Source organism: Aulonocara sp. 'chitande type north' Nkhata Bay, linkage group LG3, assembly GCF_057382095.1.
Source record: "Aulonocara sp. 'chitande type north' Nkhata Bay isolate Kocher_YH1m ecotype deep benthic linkage group LG3, A_spYH_male_GT1.1, whole genome shotgun sequence".
In the NCBI taxonomy this organism is placed as follows: Eukaryota; Metazoa; Chordata; class Actinopteri; order Cichliformes; family Cichlidae; genus Aulonocara; species Aulonocara sp. 'chitande type north' Nkhata Bay.
In genome coordinates, this window is record NC_141346.1 from 41,756,088 (window position 1) to 41,775,385 (window position 19,298).

Sequence of the window (19,298 nt, forward strand, 5' to 3'; positions counted from 1 at the left end):
CTCACCCTGTATCCGACCTGGATACACAAAAAACTTAACTAAAAGATGACCGTGGGAGTTTTTGATCTTCTGAGGGTGGCACTGACCGCCTTAACAAGCGATAAAGGTGACTAAATATATCTTCTTTAAAGTCACTGTGAGAATACTTATATGCAGCCAAAATAACACGAAACACATCTGCAATACTCCTGGATGAAGCAGCAGGAAACAGCAAGAGCTATGAGGAAACACTGTACACCTTCACAGCCTGGCCCTATGGCACAGCCTTTACAGAGCACTTACCTCAACTGTGTTTAAGAATCCAGGCACCACAGCTCAAAGCCAACATATCATAACCCTTCTAATGGCGGGCTACTTTTAAGCGTCTGCATCCTGACATCAGCAAGTCTTAAGAGTGAAGGGCTGATGAACTAAGTGGCACAACTGGTCTCTCACTGCTAGTTCTCTATCTTGCACACAAACACACACAGGAAGATACATCAACAACCTCTTGTCATGACTACTTCTCTTCTTGAGTTGCAACTCGGCAGCACACAGGCAACCTGAAGTGTTACTTCTGCTTTTAAGTAAACAGGCTTTTGTGTGTGTGTGTGGGGGGGGGGGGGGGGGGGGGTTACTGCATGTGTTTGTCATTTATAAAACAAGACGCTGATGAAATTAACACAAACGGAAACTGATTCTCTTATCGCTTTTATCACGAGAGGGATATGAGCCTCTGGTGTGATATCAGCAGAGAGGATGCAGGCAGTGACGCAGTCCACTGTTCCACAGTCCCACATCATATTTGACTGTATTGTCCTCATAACGGGGATTGATAGAGTCTGTGGAGTAGCCCTTCTGAGGACTGGGAAGCCTCAGCACCACCCAGGGATCTGTAGTGGCTCGCACTCTGTGAAGCTTGCCAGCACATTTAACCTGACCTGCTCCACATCCACACACAAACTTCAACCTATAAAAAGGCACACACACACGCAGTTAAGCAAGCAAACATTATTACAGGCAGGATATGGGAGTTTTGATCCACAGCTGCTGCCCGGAGTGTGGAACGTTAGATCAGGGTGTGCAGATCAATAGCAAAGGGCAAAAAAAAAGGAGAAGTTCAGCAGACAGACAAACAGCTCACACATGCCACAAAGGCACACGAAGCTGTGTAGACATAATAGAGTTATACTTTTTTGCGGGGGTGTCTACAAAATAAATGGCTGCCAACACAAGATGGTTGTATGTCTGTGTGGGTGTGTGTGTCACCCACAAGCCAGCAACTTCACCCACACCACAGGTATGGTTATACAGTGCAGGCAGTGAGTCAGAGAGGACGCACGCCCATGCATGCACACACAACCTACCTCATAATATGTGCACATCCTCTCAGCCAGCCCACTTTGAACAAAGTCCAAATCATCGTCCAAAATCTCAAACCCTTCCTGTTTTCACACAGAAAATACCCGCAAACCTTTACCATGTTTTAACCAGCCTCTGCTGTCACCTTCACTGTTTCAGCGGTGTGTTTTTTGGTTTTTTAGTAGACGAAGATAAAGCTAGTAAAATGTAACACTCAGCTGTCCGTATTAACCTCCTAAGACCCGAACTCTTCCACGGCATTCATTTTTAATTTCTCTTTGATATTTGGGCTGATTGGGACCTGATGAATGTAAAAGAAAGAATTACCAGATTTATTTTTTACCTTATTTTTGTTTCTAAGAAAAATAAGAGCCACATATGAGGAATTTCGTTTAGGTTAAGAGCCGGGAGTATGCTTTCACTGAGCGCGAGCGGTACCGGAGGCTCGCACGTGCGACTACGTGTCGACACTTTCAGGACTTTTTTGTGACACACACGCACGCACGCACAAAGTGCGTTACACACCACTACGACATAACGCAACACGTCAGGTCTGAGCGAGGTAGTCCGCCTTCTCGTTACACGCAGTGCAACATGTATAAATCTGTACCCACACTTCCTGTGGGAGCGCATTAAAAACTAAAACGGACTTTGTTTATTTATTTATTTATTTTCAGTTCGGTTCCCACGTTTCTGGGTTTTTCTTTTTTTTTTCTAACCATAAACGCAACACTTTACACTAAACGCTCTGCTTTACAAAGAGGAGGAAAGCTGCTCACCTTAGCGCACCGGCTGCGTCCGCTTTCTCTCATATTAGCGCCTCTCTGAGTCTCTGTTGACTCCTTTTGTTTTTCTTTAGTTTTTCTTTCTTTCTTGGTTTTACACACTCGACTGTTTCCGACTGTTGAGCGCAACTCCACGCCCATTTCAGGAGTACACTGCCAACAAGCAGTGACCTTCCCTCCGCTCAGACCGCTCGTAAAACTGAACACCGCAGGCTCCGATCGTGTTAATGATCGGCTGCTGCTCTCTACTTATTACTAAACTGTCACCGAGTTTTTCTCATTTCTTTTTTTAAGAAGTTGAAACTGAGGCACATAAAAAAAAATAAAGAGGAAGAATACAAAGTGGAGGGACTTGAGAGGTATTTGTTGGGAATACTTGCATGTCCCGGCTTGATCCCGGAGCCCCGGGATATGCATTCAACACTGGCAGGAATGCAAGCTGGCTGCCAACACGTTCACTTAAAACAGCATAGATGATAAAATAATAATAATAACGAAGCTCCGGCTTATTTTCATTCAAGTATAAAAACTACAAGAAAACATGATTAATGATGGCGTTTAAAAATCCCTTATAAGATAAAGTTAAGAAGAAAAGATAAAGTTTCAAAAATAAATAAATGTATTTACTTTCACTTTTACTTTTTTTTTTTTTTTTTTACAATTTTCAGATAATTTTCATTTTCATGTTTTCCTTTGTTTTTTATAAATTCTGGGCTTTTTATTTATTTATTTAAAGTAATGAAGATCTTAATAGGAGGGAAATGCGTGCAGTTTGTGGCATCGGCCACATGATGGCGACACAGTGCTACATTACTGCGGCCTGCCTCTGAGGACGCCTGACCCGGCAACAGGTAAGGCACAGCTCTAAACAACACGATGAATAATAGTCATTTATTATTAGTAACATCTATTATAGAATGACGTGAAATTTTTAAATGCTTTCACGTTGCCACCACCTTCCTAAGACTTGGAATGTTAGGTTAAGAGGTGATTCCCAGCTCCTGTCCAGGATATATCCCGTGATTTCTTTTGTTAGATTAGGACTGAATGCATGCTGAGTGCAATGCCATTGAACATTATAGCAGTACAAGATCAAAGGACTTTGATAGGACTCGTTTATTTTATGTTAACATGATTAGAATTGAATGCCAACCCATTCTTACAGTGATGCTGAGTATTCTTTTAATTCCAAATAAGGATCAAGAAACTTGTTTTAATACTGATGTCAAAGTAACATCGTAAGTCCCACACAGGAAACCCACAAAACGACTCTGTGGTTGTGTTTGTCTCCACCTTTTTCTCCTGTAAATAGTTTAGGTGCTGCCCAACATTCTAATGCATTTGTAGCAACGCTTGTGGCGTTAGGAAAACAAATGATTTATGAATGTGAATGCATTCAAACCAACAGGGGAGAACTCCAGTAACTTCCTGCTGTGCTTTTGAATGATTCCCGGCTCCGTGTGACGTTTTTTAACTGGCCGGATATGCAAGCAGTGAAATGAGTGACAGGAGACCGTCAGACGTGGGATGCACAGAGCTCTCTGCCTTCCTGTGAATCTCCTCTTTTGTCTCTCCCTTCCACGCCTCCAGGGGTCGCCTTGGCAACATGTTTTACTGCTGGCAGCCAGATAAATGCAGCCTTGGCGCCTGTAAACTGGGATAGCCGGACGCAGTAATGCTCACTGCCAAGGACACAGCAACCCAGCAGGGCTTCGGCTTCGAACATAAAAGGAGGTACACAAGAACTGAAATCCTCTTTTAATCAGTATTTGACGCTTATCAGCTGAATTGTGTAAAAGCAGGGAAAAGATTTTGCCAAATGCAAGATGGACTGAAAAAGTAAAAGGCCCGAAGAAAAGCCTGAGCAGATACTTCTGACTCTCAGCTTTTTTGCATTTTGCAGTCCAGCGTGGATACGAATCTGCATGCAGACAAACTCATGGAAGGACAAAAGCCTCCTGACTGCACAAGCGAGGACAGACTCCTCATTGCATTGGCTGAAACTGTTCAGGAGCTTGAAGGTGTCCAATGCTGCGGTGATCATCTCGATACAGCAATGGGTGGGAGGATGGAAGAAGGAGAAGATGAGAGGGAGGATGAAAGAAGACGAAGGAGTAAAGAGCAGCAGGAGGGAGACTGCAAAAAGAGAGCTCTGGGAGTGCTGAGGGAAGTCAGTGTTTTTCATTCATGCAGACTCAGAGCATGGAAACAAGCCCTCAGACGATGTTCCTCCACGCTCAGCAGCTCTCCACCAGGGGGTGGAGCTCAGCAGCATCCATCTACGACAGGCAGAGGTGGCAAAAGTACAGATGTTCTTTACTTAAGTAGAAGTACAGATACCTGTGTTTAAAAATACTCCAGTAAATGCTGAAGTACTGATTCAACGTCATTACTCAAGCAAAAGTAAAAAAGTACAGGCTCAGAAATGTACTCAAAGTAAGAAAGTAAAAGTAGCTCATTGGAGGACGATTCTAACCATTCTTGTACAGAGGTAACTAAACCTTGTCTGTGTTAATATAATAATAAAATAATATTAGTGTACAAGAATACAAACATTATCCCGATCTGTAGTTTTAATGAATGTACTCAGCTTGAATCTGTTATCTAGGACACAATCAGTGACAGAAAATTTAAACAAATAACTATTTTCTGTTGCCAACATTGTAGAGGGAGACTTTGCCTCCATTGCTAAACAGTACACTGAGAACAGTCAGGGGTGAAAGTGCGATTTAGCAGGTGGAGGAGCACTAAATCTGTGTAGTGGCTCAGCATAGGGAAAAGAATCACAACTCACAATACTTTCTAATATGAACTTCAGTAGATTTTCTTAGTGTGATCAGCTGACCTGCTGCTTGCTTCACAGCTGTCCCATATCACTGATACTATACTCTCTATACTTTATATGCAGTTGGTATAAAGTTGGAATTCAGTGAATGAATCTAAGCATCATCTGCGTAAATGCAAATTCATCTCTGCAACACTTGATATAACCTAAATCTGACTATGACCACCACAGCCACTGTGCACCAGTTCAACACAATGGGAATTCACCACATTGATGCAAGCTAACCTGTTTATCCTGAGCTGCTCAGTATTTTCATGCAACCTTTGAGTATCAAAAAGTTAGTTTGTTTTTTAGGATATTTCACGACAAAAAAAAAATGCATCATTTATCAAAACATCATATACAGATTCAATTCAAATTATGACATCATACATCTGGAGTTTATCAAACACCACTGAGCTGTCCTTACCTTTAAATCTACTCTCTCTTCGTCTTCTCCTGTCCTGTCTTTTTTATCTTCCTCCATCTCTGTGAAGTTAGCTCTCACTCTTTTATCCCCCTGCAAAATACAGCAGCTGGAGCTTTAGCTCGCAGACGCAGTGTACGACAACCTGCACACAAACAGTTTGTGTGTTTCCTGAAGTTTGTTGAGCTGATAGAAAAAATGTATTTGAAATGGCCTGCCACTTAAAATAGCACTCTCTTCATGCTTCCTCCTTTTCTGTAGCACTAGCTAAATGCTGAAGTACCACAACCACAACTAACGGATACATTCAGTCCTTCCCGCCCACTTTAACCCCTGAAATAAACCCTATAGACGAACTTATAGATAAACCAAAAGTAATGAGTCTGCTTTGAAAGCGTAAGAGGAGAAAGTACAGACATTTGTTTAAACACGTAGGGAGTAAAAGTACAGATGCCAGAAAATAAAAAAGTTACTTCTCATCTCTGACGACAAAATAAACTTCAAATAGAAAACGAAATTAAATTGTGGAATTCTCAGAGCCTCAGAAGTAACAATGTATTTATTTTCATTTATTAAATTTCACTCTCAAAGTTGCACACCTCCACCTTCATATCCCCCTCAAGCTCTCCAGGGTCTCTGAAGGTTCTTTCAAAGTGTCTATTTGGACTCTGGGTCCTTTTTTATACTATTTTTCAGTCCAGTCCTTGTACCTGACCATTTTTAGAGGAAAGAACGAACCTATGAACCATTCAAGTACAAAGATAGCGTTGTGTCTACACATAACAGAAAAACTTTCAATCTTTAGGCACTTTGTTACTAGTAGATTGTTGCAGCAACACATAATTTAATTTTAAAAGTCCCATCAGATTTTTATCCACCATGTAACACAATCTGGAAAGCATCTGATTGGCAGCAGGTTCATTTTTCAGTATGACAATGATCCCAAACACACTGCCAATGCTGAAAAAATATACCTGGATGGAAAAACACACAGTGGAGCATTATCAGTCATGGATAACAATATTGAAGTGTGCGGGATCATCTACACAGAGAATAGAAAAAAAGGCAGAAACATCCAAAGAAGAGCTTTGAATGTCCTTCAGGAAGTCTGGAGAACTATTCCCGACGACTATTTAAAGAAATGACATAAAAACATGCAGGCTTTCAGTGATGGGTGTGTAACAAAGTGTAACTAATTTAAAAACTCAAGTAAAAGTTTACTTTTTTTTTCAGAGGATACAGGATGCAGGCCCTGTTCGGGCTCCGTCAGTGACATTTTTCTGAGTGTTGGAGAGGACGTAGAGAAGATCATCGACAAAATAAGCTCCATCATTATCAAGCTGGATGCAGCGATTCAGCAGTTATCTGTAGATAAGACCTCGATCGCGGGTGAAGCGCGTCGAGAATACAGAGACACAGACACTTCGGCGCAACCTGAAGACGTTAAGAATCACCTAAACTCCCCCGATCGGCTCGAGTCTGACTCAGGTCACGAACGGGTGATTGAGGACGGAGCTGATCGAAGGCATACAGAGACATCGGCAGACACTGAACAAACACTGGACTCATTCAGTGGTTCTAATTGTGACAACGGGGCAGAATCACATGTCAAAGGTCAAGCAAGAGACGTTCTGGAGGAATCTGTTAACTCTGAGACTGAGTTACTAGAGGAGACTGAAAAGGAAGATGAGAGCGCAAAGAGAAAAAGAAAATGGATTACTGTAGGGTAAGCTGACTAAATCATCGCAGCTCACCGTACTTAAACTCTTAACACATAAGTATTTATGTTTAACCCACACTTCCTGTCAGTGTAATATGCAACATCTTGCATGTTTGTGGTCTTTTGCTTAAAGCTCTATGATGTTCGCAGTCAGTTTTGTGTTTTTTTGATGAGGCTATTCAAGCATAATGAAATCGAAACTTCTTCCGTGTCAGTTTACACACGGTTCGTGAGGTAGCACATCATTTTACGTTTGTTGTAAACAAAGAAAGTAGTCAATATTTTCTTCCACTTGCTGACAACATACTGGTAACATCAGTAATCCACACGCCTAAAACAAAAATGAAAACAAAAAGATGTTGAGTATTTTGTTCTGTGCCCTCCGTTGGGATGATTGCGAGTCTGGACATGATTTCCTTCCACTCATTTCTCCTGCTCACTGATACAGGACAAACTCTCTGCAGTGCTTTATCACAAGTCGCACACATTTTTGACCTCCTGGCCTCCACACAGCCAGCTGTTTCGCACAGTTCACTGTCAGGCCACTGCACACATACATCTAAAAGCCAAAAAAATCAGGAACATTAAGATCCGAGGGAGAGGCTAAGTCTGGAGAGAGCTGATATGGAAAGTGCATGCTCCGGCATTTCAGCAAGTCTTAATATGTTTGCACTTGAAAAAAAAATCAAGATAATAATATTTCTACTTAAAAGCATTAAGAGCAAATGCAAGCATGCAAAAAATATAAATAAATAAAAATAAAAGGAAGAAACAAACAGTCAAACTTTATTTCAATCATGAATCGTTTTCTAAAAATATGCATTTATGTGTTTTTAAAAACATCATTTAGGCTCACTGCTCAGCTGGAGGGCAGCCATTCTGATGTACCGGACACGTGCTTTATCAGAGCGCCTGCAGGTGCAGCTAAAGTCCTGAGGTGTGAAGTGGCTGATGCCCTGAGCTGCCTGATGGTGACTGGCTCAGAGGAGTTGCTTAGCAGAGTGATCCGGGTCAAAGTTGAACATGGAGCAGCCTTTAATTTCCCTCTTACTGTGGTTGTGCCTTTCCAAGCACGCCATCGCAGCAGCTACAGAGATGTCGCTGTGAAGATAATAGACGAGGACAAGAGGGTCAGCTACATCGCTCCCATAACAACAGAGGGCGTGTATGGAGGACAGAAAGTAAGGTTTTCCCTTACTTACAAATATTTGTTCAAATATTGATCAAATAACATAATTTTCTCCTGCGTAATGCTTATTTTATGTTATTTTACTGGAAGCTTAATATAAGCTGGAGCTGTATACTGAACCTTTTTCTTCTTAGTTATAAATAAATTCTTAGTTAGAAGAAAAGTCTTCTATAAAAGGTTCATGCTGCATGTATATAAAGAACAAAGTATGGAACAACTGAAAACAGAAGAGGCTCTAACATAGAGCCTTGTGGTACACCGTTTACTATTTTTGGGGCGTTTTAACCCAAATCAAAACTGTTACATTTTAATTAGATAAACATATTCCCAGTGTTTCTGTATATCTTTGGTTAAGAATAAATACAATTACATGAGTTAAAATAAAAAAACTGAACTGTTGTTTTAAAGAACATGTCAGCACAACTTAGGTTTGCAAAGTTGTATCTGAATAAACCACAAGAACTCTGGTACAGATGTTTGTTTTTAAAGCACAGCAACACATTTGGAGACAACCAAACACAGCATATCTGCATAAACACCTCATACCAACGGTGGAGCACGGTGGTGGAGGGGTGATGACTTAGGTTTGTTTTGCAGCCACAGGACCTCGACAACATGCACTTATTGAGTAAAGCATGAACCCCTCTGTATACCAAAGTACTCTAGAGTCAAATGTAGGGCTGTCTGTCTGACAGCTGAAGCTTGGCTGAAACTGGGTCCTGCAACAGGACAGTGATGCCAAGAAAAGCAGCGAATCTACAACAGAATGGCTGAAAAAGAAAAGAATAAAGCTACTGCAATGACCTAGTTAAAGACCAGATCTCAACCTGACTTAAATGCTGTGGTGAGAGCTGTACGCAAATAAACCTGCCCACAAACCACAATGAACTGAAGCGAGGTTTGAAAGAAGAGTAGGCGAAAATTGCTCCATAGCGATGTGAGAGATTAATAAAGTCATACAGAAGTTAGTTCTGCTAAATGTGGTACTCTAAGCTATTGAAACATTCAGTGTACTTACTGTAGTTTTTCATGCACTGTTTATCATATTTGGCTTAGATTTTGTTAAATAAATAATGATGTGGTATAATAAGTCATGCTCTTGTTTATCTGTGGTTATAATTACATCATTTTAAGACTTGCCAAGTTTTTGTTGTATTATAACTCAATATGTAAAATCTTTGAAATGAAAGACGGTGGCTGTATCTTACATGAGTGCAAAAAAGTAACAATTGCAACTCCTGTAATTGTACTTATTCTTAACCTAAAAAACATAGAAACACTGAGTAGAGTTTTTTTTGCATGAAAAACTACAGTAAGTACACTGAATGTTTCAATAGCTTAGAGTACCACATTTAGCAGAACTAACTTCTGTATGACTTCTGTATTGGTGAAAGATTGTTCAAATGTTTTGCCGTGGTTTCTTTCTCTCTTTGTTAGGGCTCATTTGCAGAGGTGAAGGTGTACTCTGTGGGTCTTTTTGCAGTGGTTTCCTGTTTAAAACTAGAAAACTACACCATTCCCAGGAAGGGGTTGTCACTAAAACTCCCCATGGACCCCCGAATTTGTCTGAACTACCTCCCAGGATCCTTTACTGCACCTGTAATAGCGCAAACCACGGTATGACAATACCCTGATCATTACCCCCTTTTCTCCTACTTTACTTTCAGTAGAAGTAAAGAAAAGAGTTGCAGAAGTGAGGTCTGGTTGGCATTGAGAGATAGGAAGGGCTCCTTGGGACGAAGCCTTTGAAATGATTCCAAAACTCGGATGAAAATAGAGAGGAGAAATGATGAAGTAACAGAAAGCTTGCTTCTGATTTGCAGGTTTCACAGATGTTTGCTGTGAGGCACAAACAGCTGTGGCCGATTTCTCAATTGACTCCTGAGACCAAACACTGGTGTACGAGCAGTTTGTTCCTTGATCTTACGTCAAATCCACCACCTCCGTCTCTGCACAGCTCTCTTTTGATAGAACAACAGAAAAAATAGACAAATTCTCATATCAAACGGCTTTTGTCTAAACTGCTGCCTAAATCAAGCAGAACAGCTGTTTCCTTGTTTGCTTCAGATCCAGCCGCTAGACGCCGTGCTCCTGGCTTCTGTCAAGTCCAGAAATTATGCCTATCATTCGGTGGTGTCTACCAGCCCGCTGCTCTACCTCACCCACCCAACCTCGAGGCCCCTGAGAAGACCCCTCACAGTCACACTTCCATGTCCCCCAAATCCTGCAAAAAAGAAAGCAACAAGGGGACAAACAGAGAACCAACAAGACCAACAAAGTCAACCTGTCAGGGATTCTCCCCCATGGGATCATTCACCTTCCCACAGACTGAGGTGACACAGATGTCCTTGAACTAAAATATATTATATATGTGTCACAGCATCATATAAATAGGGATCTTAAAAGGTTTTGTTTCTATGCCAGATTCATGGACACCTCTGTGAAATCCAAGGAAATGTCCAATGAGTCGCTGGTTGTTCTGGGCTCAAGGGACAAACAGTGGAGTGTCATGGATAAAGTCACCGTCAGGAGCCTGCAGAAAGGACTGGTGTCCTTTGACCTGATGGAGAACTTTGACAGGTTTGTACCACCACGTTTTCTCCTCTTACAATAATCACACCTGCAAATGGAAATAGGCAGTTTAACTTTATTTAAAAAGACAACAAAGTCAATTGTAGTGCAGGACAACAAGGAGGTAAATAAAAACATGTCTGCCATCGACTACACATAAAACAGATGGATGCACCTCCTGGGACTGGAAAATGAAGCCAATGAGTGAGTGTCTTAACTCTGAACTGGCTTTAATGGGCACCAAGGCATGACGCTGATGACTGCATAAAGGCTTCCAGTCCTATTGAGGTTTTGGCAGACAGCTGCTGAACAATGTTCACATGATGTCAAATGAAAAACCACAAGTCTGTGAGCTTCCTGTCTGTACCCATGTCCACATTTTCCTGTTGAGTTTATGAGATCAGCCACTGGTTTTGACTAAAACGTCAATTCTGTTGTGTTTGAGTTATTTAGTGTCAGAAAGGAGGATTATCTAGAATAGGCTCATTGGCTGATGATTTGTGATTGGCAAGTCAGTAGCCAATGAGTGTGCAGTTTCAGTAGTCATGACATCAACCATTGTCCATCTTCTGTGTACAGTCTACATTGCACACGTTTAATATATATACATATTGGGTTTTTTTTTTTAAGCCAGTAGAGAGGTGTTTGAGTTGTTGGGAACAATAAAATGATGAATGGGATCTGCAGAATAAGCAGTGATTATTATTTGATATGAAGCAGAGAGGAGACAGTGTGCTGGTAATTATTAGAAATGCACTTTAAGCTCTGAAGCCACCTGTGTGGAGGTAAAACCAAATGTAAGATGGTTTTCGGTCATGTTGGAGGGATAAGCAACGATTTGAGGTTGCACGAAGAAGTTTGAGCCTATTCGTTAAGAGTTACGGTAGATTAGCATCTCTGTGACAGCGGCTGACTCAGCTGATGCGTTGTCGTACTCTCCAGCCGAACCACATCACTGCACAAAGAGCAATGTGAGGCAGGAGCATCCAAAGCAGAGCCACGGACAGAGCAGATACCCACAGAGCGAAACTTGTCGGGCGGCGCTCATTTGCAGCATCGTTTCTTTCAAAGCCAAGGCCGATTTGTCCTGTTTGTCCATCCAGCAAAATAAATACCTGAAAAAGATAATACTGTGTTCAAAAGCAGGCTCCTAACAGCATTCTCCAACAAGATTTCAAGTAAACGGTGATCATTTCTTACTATATCTCCCCTTGCATGTGCCTTTCTGCCAAACTCAACAAGCCACTGTAGTTTATTCGAAGGCCTGAACACTTTCAGCCTGATGTCGTTGGCTCTAATGTGCAGTTTCAGAATTCGCTGGCGCTTCGAACAACACAGGAAGATGTAATAAATCCTGCACCTGAATGCAGAAGAGTTCACACGCTAGAGCTACCTGAAGTGAAACTTTTCGTATTAGTCAAAAGCGTAGACACGTCCAAACGTGGGATATTAAACAGTGAACAAAACAAATGACATTTGAAAATGACTGCAAAAAGAAATAAGGCAGTGCCGTCTTTAAGGAAATCTAAAACATGAAACATGTCGTTTTGTACCTTTTTTTTTAGATCCAGTTGGCAGGCTTTGACTCCAGGTTTGTTGGATTGTCAGGGGAACCGAGATCTCCCTGTAAAATCTTAAAATAGTCAATTTCGCTCAGTCTTGTCACGTCAAGGAGACTGCTGAGACTGGAAACATGTGGAAGTCTATTAAAAAACATGTACATTTGTCCCAATTATGAATATGTAAGCAGCACAAACTGAGGAACAGTTTTTCCCGAACCTCTCAGTGAAGTGCAGATGTTTCAGTTTTTGTTTTACCAAAGACGTAACCTGCAAGATATGAAGGAGCACATAATTAGAATAGAGTAAAAGTGTGTTTGATTTGGCAGTACATTTAACTAAAAATGGGATCAGTGGTGTTTAAAGCTCTCTTGGACTCTACTAGAGTAGCTATGCATGCAGATTCTTATTAGAACTGGACTTAAAGGACTTTCTTACAACATATTTTTGACACCTGTTGCCTACGAGGTTGATGAGAGTGTGTGACAGGCGCAGCAGGTTGTCGGGGTTATGAGCTGTCCTCACAGCCAAGTCAACAGTGGCTGCAATCAGGAGTCCCCCAACCATGTAGATGGCGTAGAAAACAGTCCCCCTGACCACACAGTGACAGTAAGAGACACAGGATGAGGCTTAAATTGTGCAGCTGTGCAGGAAAAACTTTGCAGCTGTGGGACCCCTGCAGCAGAAATACATTTATATTATATAATGGCATTTTTGTGCAGCACATTCAGAGATGCCCTTCTGCACACCTTGGTTGTAATGGGTGGTTATTTGATGTTGCTGTTGCCTTCCTGTCAACTCAAAGCAGTCTTGTTCTTGCCTGCTGACCTCTGTCATCAACAAGACGTTTTCTCCCAGATGTTTTCTCTTTTTCAACAACCCAGATGTTTCTTTATTTTGCTTTACTCACATGGCAGCGAACGTAAGCAACAATCCTCGAGTTAATTTGGTTTAGTGAGGTTATGTTGCACTAACTTCCAGAGCGATTAACATTTCCTTTGCTTCAAACAGGAGAAAACAAATTATTTCCTCACTCACGGCTCTGCTGTACCTCACCGGTGCCTTTCATGTATTCTCAACATCACGTCCATGTCTTAAGTGCCAGCATTAAAAAATAAAATAAAAACAAAAGATAAATGCTACACTACGCTACAACAAACCAGACTTACAGAAAGCTTTTACTTTACATAAGGGGCTTAAAGCAAGGCCGCATGGATAAAGGGGGGATGGGTGCAGCTACATGCTTTAGATTCCAGGCTTTAACGTGTCAGAGCATACGCACATGAACAGCATGGCAAGACTAAAGTGTTAAGAAACCCCTAAAGACATTATAAAGACGGAGAAAATTAAGTCTTACTCTAGTCACCTGTTTAAAAGAATAGGCCCAGCTGTGATAACGTTGGATTCTCATTTCCATCCCGAGTTATAATTCTCTTCTTTCTTATCTAAAACAGCTTCTTCAGGGGAGAAAAAAAATGTGTGCAGTAGGTTTTCATGAATTCTCCATTCTGTCTTAAGTCTATTACATCTGTATTCCCGCCTGCGATAACAAAGTCTTTTCCCTGTTCAGCGGCAATCTAATCTTTCCCCAGAGCTAGACTCCTTAACTTGTCCTCCGTCTGCTTCTCCGCTCAGACTGCTCGTGCTTCGTCTCCTCTCCCCGCTGCGCCCTTGTCACCTCGCCTGCCTGGCCGAGGAGCTGGAGGAGTCGGTCTGCTGCCACGCCGTCACCGTCGTCCTCCTGCGAAGCCGAGACGAGCCTCGCGCCCTCCTGGTGGCCGTTGTGCCCGGCAGAGACCTCAGCTGGGAGCTGCACAGGCTGCGAGCTCAGGGCTACAGCGACCCGGTGGAGACCTCCTCGGAGATCTCGATGCGTGAGGCAGATCAGCTTCTCCTGCGTTTCACCGGCAACATCACCTGCACAGGTAAAGTGTGAAGCTGGCTCACTGGCTTCTCCTACAGAAGCTTCATACGTGGTTTAAGGAAAATAATTATAAGCTGACAAAAGAAACACAAGAGAATCTTCATCTTTTTATACATTTATGCTTCTCACGGGTCTAATGTTGGCTTTTCATCAAGGATTGGGTCATCATTTATTTTAATTAATTAATTAATTCAATGGTTTCTATCAGTGAATCTGAAAAAATAATCAGCTTTATCTATCATAGTGAACACTCTAAACATCATACATGCTTAACTTGTTTGTTTGGGGTTTTTTTTGTTTATTTGTTAGAAAAATAATCCCGATGTTCAACTTTTAGCTCCGTGAGCCTCAAACACAGCTGCTCGCTCTTGTGTTGTCATTGTTCTTATTAAAAGAGGCCTGTTTACTTTGGCTGGACGCGCGTGACACTGAAAAAGGCCTCGATTTAAAAGTGCAAATCCTTGTACGCTATTGTTATTGCGTGGTTAGCTGGAGCACTGCACATCTAGTGCAGTAAAAAAGAAAGATATACTGGGAAATGTGAAACAGTTGCTGCAGCACCAGGTCTAAACCGGTTTAGCCTCCATCCCCTGGTCACCACGTAAGACAGTAACCACATAATAAAGTGGATGAATGATATGTTTGTACAGCCAGCTGAATGCTTCAACAGTACAACACTCTTATGTTTCCTCTTTTGTTTCCCACGGTACAATACAGCAGACAGTACAAAAGATGGGGATACTGCCTGTTTAGAAGCCTCCAGATGAGTGTTTACGCCGTCTTGGTGTGTTGAAACTGGACGAGATAGATGGATTACTCGATGTTAAACACATGTTTACTTACTGGCTTTAAAACATTTTAAAAATCTATGGTTAAAATGTATATCTATATATATGGTAGACTGTATACAAAAGATGGACTTGCTGTGTGTATATGATATTTTAAACTGGATGAGACAAGCAAAAGGTGGATCTTATCGACGCTACGTGCTCATACTGTAGAATCTTGTAAATGTCAATCATGATATAGGCCCGCCCCAGTATACCCTACTCCGTCCTAGCTTTTAACTCTATTCCCATGATGCATTGAGTATTTCTTCTTCAGTCATTTTTTCACTCACTATGCATGGAATCATCACTTATTATTAAACTCTGTCTCTCTTCCACAGCATGTCTTTTAGCCTGTCTTTTTTCTCTCATCCGAACCGATCGCTACAGATGGCCCCGCCCATCCCTGAGTCTGGCTCTGTAGGAGGTTTCTTCCTGTTAAAAGGAAGTTTTTCCTTCCCACTGTCGCCAAAGTGGTTACTCATAGGGGGTGATATGATTGTTGGGTTTCTATCTGTATGTATTATTGTAGGGTCTACCTTACAATATAAAGCACCTTGAGGCAACTGTTGTTGTGATTTGGCGCTATATAAATAAATTTGAATTAAATTGAATAAAATTGAATATTTAAATCTACTTTTGGCTGCTGTCATGCTACGAGGGGGTCGCCACAAACATCTCCATGTTTGACTTGGCAGGTTTATGCCAGATGCCCTTCTTGACACAACCCCAAAGGAAAAGTTTGGTTCACTTTCTAAAAATCAAATCATGTTCTGTTCAATAACACCCGAAACTAGTTACTGAGGCCACGGTCTCATTAAAGTGTTTAATGAGGTCATAGTACAGTGGAGCTGAAAGGCCATTTTCCCATAAACGTCTCTCCATTTTAACCAAAATTTGCAAAATGGAATCATTGTTAGTAAGTATCACGTAAAATAACCTGACTGAAGTCAAGTCCGAGGGATAGACTTCTACAGCACGGAGAATCCTTTTGAAAGCAGGAGCAGCAGTTTAATGAACTTAACTTTTAAGACCATCTATTATACTGTCTTTATACACCACAGCCCTAACTTTCTCCATGGCTTTGCTTGATAAAACTGTCTTTCTTCTGGCTAATGTTGGCTAGCATTAGCTTACCTACTCACACAAATCACTTGCTACCTAACATAGCAAATAGTGAGGACCCAAGCTAAGGTAACGCTGTTGCTTTTAAAATATCATCTGAACCCATCTGAACTCAGATATGTTTCTATTTTTATGTGAGGTTTGTTTTGAAGTCTGAGTTGCACTGGGAGCTCATTTGTTGGCCGCTTGGTCCTTTTCTAAGCTAGCCTGAGTTGAAGTTGCTTGTTATCTAGATGTGTCAGGGAACAAAGGAGAGGCACTTCAGAGTCCAACAAGTCAGCCCTAAGGTCTAAGTTTTAAGTGACTTTACCCTCTGTTCACAAACTGGCAGTAAACAAGTTTAATACAGGAAAATGTTACAAACATAACCTAGAAAATTCAGTTAGCATCAAATTCAGTTAGTAAAGCAGTTTCATATAATTGCATCAGGCCTCTTTTTAAATGTGTGCATATTTATTTTTCTGCAGCCGCTGCTCAAACCAACAAAAATGAAGCCACGCATGAGTGCATCACCTTCCACAGCCAGAGGAAGAATCACCTCTTAGTGCATCTGACTGAGGTGGACCTATTTGGAAACTACAGCTCTCCTCACTACAAGGGCACAGCCATATTTTATAAGGTCACCAGAGGTCAGCTGGAGTGGCGGGATGACAAAGCTGTCCTGAAGGACACGAAGCTTCTGGGAGATCCCGTCTGTAAGCTGTCTCTGACTTTACCCAAGGTAAAGGTCTGACTTCACCCCCTCACCCCCCAAAAATGAAACATTATGCTTCATGTAAAAGACTCAAATAAAAGAATGCTACTGTTTTATGTCATTTTAGAAAGTGAGAAACCTTACTCGGCCCATTACAGCCCAGGTGAAGTTCTGTGAGGACACAGGTGGGTGAAATTCTGCTTGCTTGCTCCACGATCCATTCATTGTCTCTTTGCCACACTTTTTAATGCTGTCTCAGCTCCAGATACTAAAAAATGCATCATTTATCCATCACCTGCCCATCCAACCAGGTTCCCTCTCAGACTCTCTTCTTCTCTGGCTGTCCGAGGAGCTCTCAGAGGAGGAAACGGCCCTGCTGGCGCTCTCCCTGCGTCTCTGCCGCAGCACCGCTCAGCTGGTGACGACCCGAGCCGGGAGCGGCGGCCTCTCTTCCCGTGCCTTCACCATCCTGGCCATGTGGAGGAGAGGGCTGCCCGCCATCCCGAACCAACCCAAGGCCTCTCTGCTCGCTCGCTACTTGGCCAAGATCGGTAGGCCGGATCTGGCTAGAGAACTGCTGCTGAGGCAGGCTGGAGCTACCAGGCAGGAGTCACAGAATTAAGGAGGCCCAGAAAGGAGCGCTCACACTGCCTTTTAAGTGCTGCTTTTAATATGAGCCAAGCCACTGGGTCGCAGTGCTGCGTGTGATCCACACGAGGTCAGCAACGCACAAGGAGAGTCAGCGCTCTTCTCTGGGCTTGCAACCCCACCTTTTGTTTTTGTTTTGGTAGTTGTCTTAGATGTAAAGTCTAATTTCAGACCATTATTATGGTATTATAGTATCATTTAGCTCTGAAAACTGTGAAAAACTGGGGAGATTTTAAAAAATGAACTGCAGTACAGATGAGCAAATGTTTTAACCCAGCTGTGATATTACTGTTGTGACTCCTTGCAGGGTCCAGACCTCTAAGGTTTGGAGCATTTATATGTGTGTTGTTATATCGATTTATGACTCACAGTCTTACCTCACAATGCAGTTTATAAAGCAGTGAAAGCTACAAAGTTTGAATGCAGATGAGCACAGAGCACATCTGTGGCGTCCGGATTATTTTTCTTATCAGCTAGACTCGTCGCTGGTTTTCTGTCCGTCTCCAGGTTTTCTCAGTCTTCTTTTTAAACTCTTGGCAGCCCTAATCTGTGACAGAGCCTTCACTTTCTCACTTCATTTGGTAGTTTGTCACCACCGCTGGCAGGGAGGTGATTTAGTGGACCAGTCAGCCGCCTCTCCCCTCTGCGTAAACAAACAACGACACAGAGCTGTGACCTCCTTTCATCTGCTCCTGACACCGAGTCATCTTTGAGACGTGACCGAGTCAGATAATGACCGAGTTGTAAAAGTTGTTTTCTTTGTTATGAGGATACTAAAATATATTTCTGTTTGCAGTATTAGTTGGATGAATTCAGGACAGCATTATGAATTTGTGTCCATTGAATTTGTGATATTAAAACAAATCCTTTCATTGTGTGTACTTTCTTAAATTAAGGAATTTGAGGAATTGAGAAATCATCCATCCATTCAGCAGCTTTTCTACTTTGCAATTCAGTGGAGTTTCACATTCACGTGGAAGTACCTGCTCCTTAAATCTCACCGCTTGAATGGCAGCTGTTTGTAAGCAAGCCGCAGCTCGCCTGTTAGGCTTTTAAATTCCTGCCACGCAAAAAGGGGGTTTGGGAGTAAGTACATCATATGCGGTGTGCTTAGTTTCACAGGTAAAGTCTGCCTCTGCACTTAAAGCCTTTTTTGTCCTGGATGCTAAGAATTTAAGCTAACGCTACCACACCCAGCACATTCTTCAGCGACTGCATGAAGTTTGCAGCGCAGTTACTGCAGACAGTGGCTCCAGGCAGCTTCAAAGGTAAAAACAGACTGGGCTAAATTTGCAGATCATGCTACTAAAACCAGGAGTAACCAGCTTTATCTTGAAGTACACACTGAATGATTAGCTGGAGAAGATGCTAACTTTATAACTTTTAGTCGTTGTGGAGGTAGATCAATGTATTTGATTTTCACAGATCCTTTTTAAGCTGGATGCCCTTCCTGATGCAAACCTCCCAGAGATTCTCTCACAGTCTCAAAGCACAGATCTTTCATGTTTTAGGTGATTGTACCCAACCGAGCCACCCAGGGATCTACGCCTTGACTGAGTTCTAGTTTTAAAATCATTTTTAAGGAACTTTTCATAAGCAAACATTAGGTTAACTAACATCTTGTTTAAAGGACTGTCTATTTTGGTCGTTCTGGACAAACAAAT

At 42.0% G+C, this 19,298-nt stretch overlaps 2 protein-coding genes and 1 long non-coding RNA gene across 5 annotated transcripts in view; 1 reads left to right on the forward strand and 2 right to left on the reverse strand.

The window, feature by feature from the left end:
* The window catches only part of arap2 (ArfGAP with RhoGAP domain, ankyrin repeat and PH domain 2), a 169,763-nt gene extending 167,215 nt beyond the window's left edge, over window positions 1–2,548 (reverse strand). For both annotated transcript variants that reach the window (XM_086281238.1, XM_086281236.1), the window contains exon 1: window positions 2,121–2,548. The gene's annotated coding sequence lies outside the window, so the exon portion shown is untranslated. The remainder of the gene's footprint in view (window positions 1–2,120) is intronic.
* A 1,254-nt stretch (window positions 2,549–3,802) lies between these two features.
* Window positions 3,803–18,447, forward strand: dthd1 (death domain containing 1). The gene is made up of 11 exons (XM_086281241.1): window positions 3,803–3,860; window positions 4,030–4,420; window positions 6,611–7,103; window positions 7,948–8,278; window positions 9,724–9,903; window positions 10,354–10,619; window positions 10,711–10,866; window positions 14,052–14,341; window positions 16,760–17,013; window positions 17,114–17,171; window positions 17,298–18,447. The coding sequence occupies exons 2-11, from the start codon at window positions 4,066–4,068 to the stop codon at window positions 17,606–17,608; spliced, it is 2,694 nt and encodes an 897-aa protein (XP_086137367.1). The 5' UTR covers window positions 3,803–3,860; window positions 4,030–4,065; the 3' UTR covers window positions 17,609–18,447.
* LOC147335707 (uncharacterized) lies at window positions 10,972–14,833 on the reverse strand. 2 transcript variants are annotated; one of them, XR_015127012.1, is made up of 3 exons: window positions 13,783–14,833; window positions 12,058–13,008; window positions 10,972–11,972 (listed from the first exon to the last, which is right to left on the reverse strand). It is a non-coding gene; the product is annotated as an uncharacterized LOC147335707 (long non-coding RNA). The 2 variants fall into 2 exon arrangements; XR_015127011.1 differs by having other exon boundaries at window positions 12,058–12,217; window positions 12,411–14,833.
* Window positions 18,448–19,298: the final 851 nt, after the last annotated feature.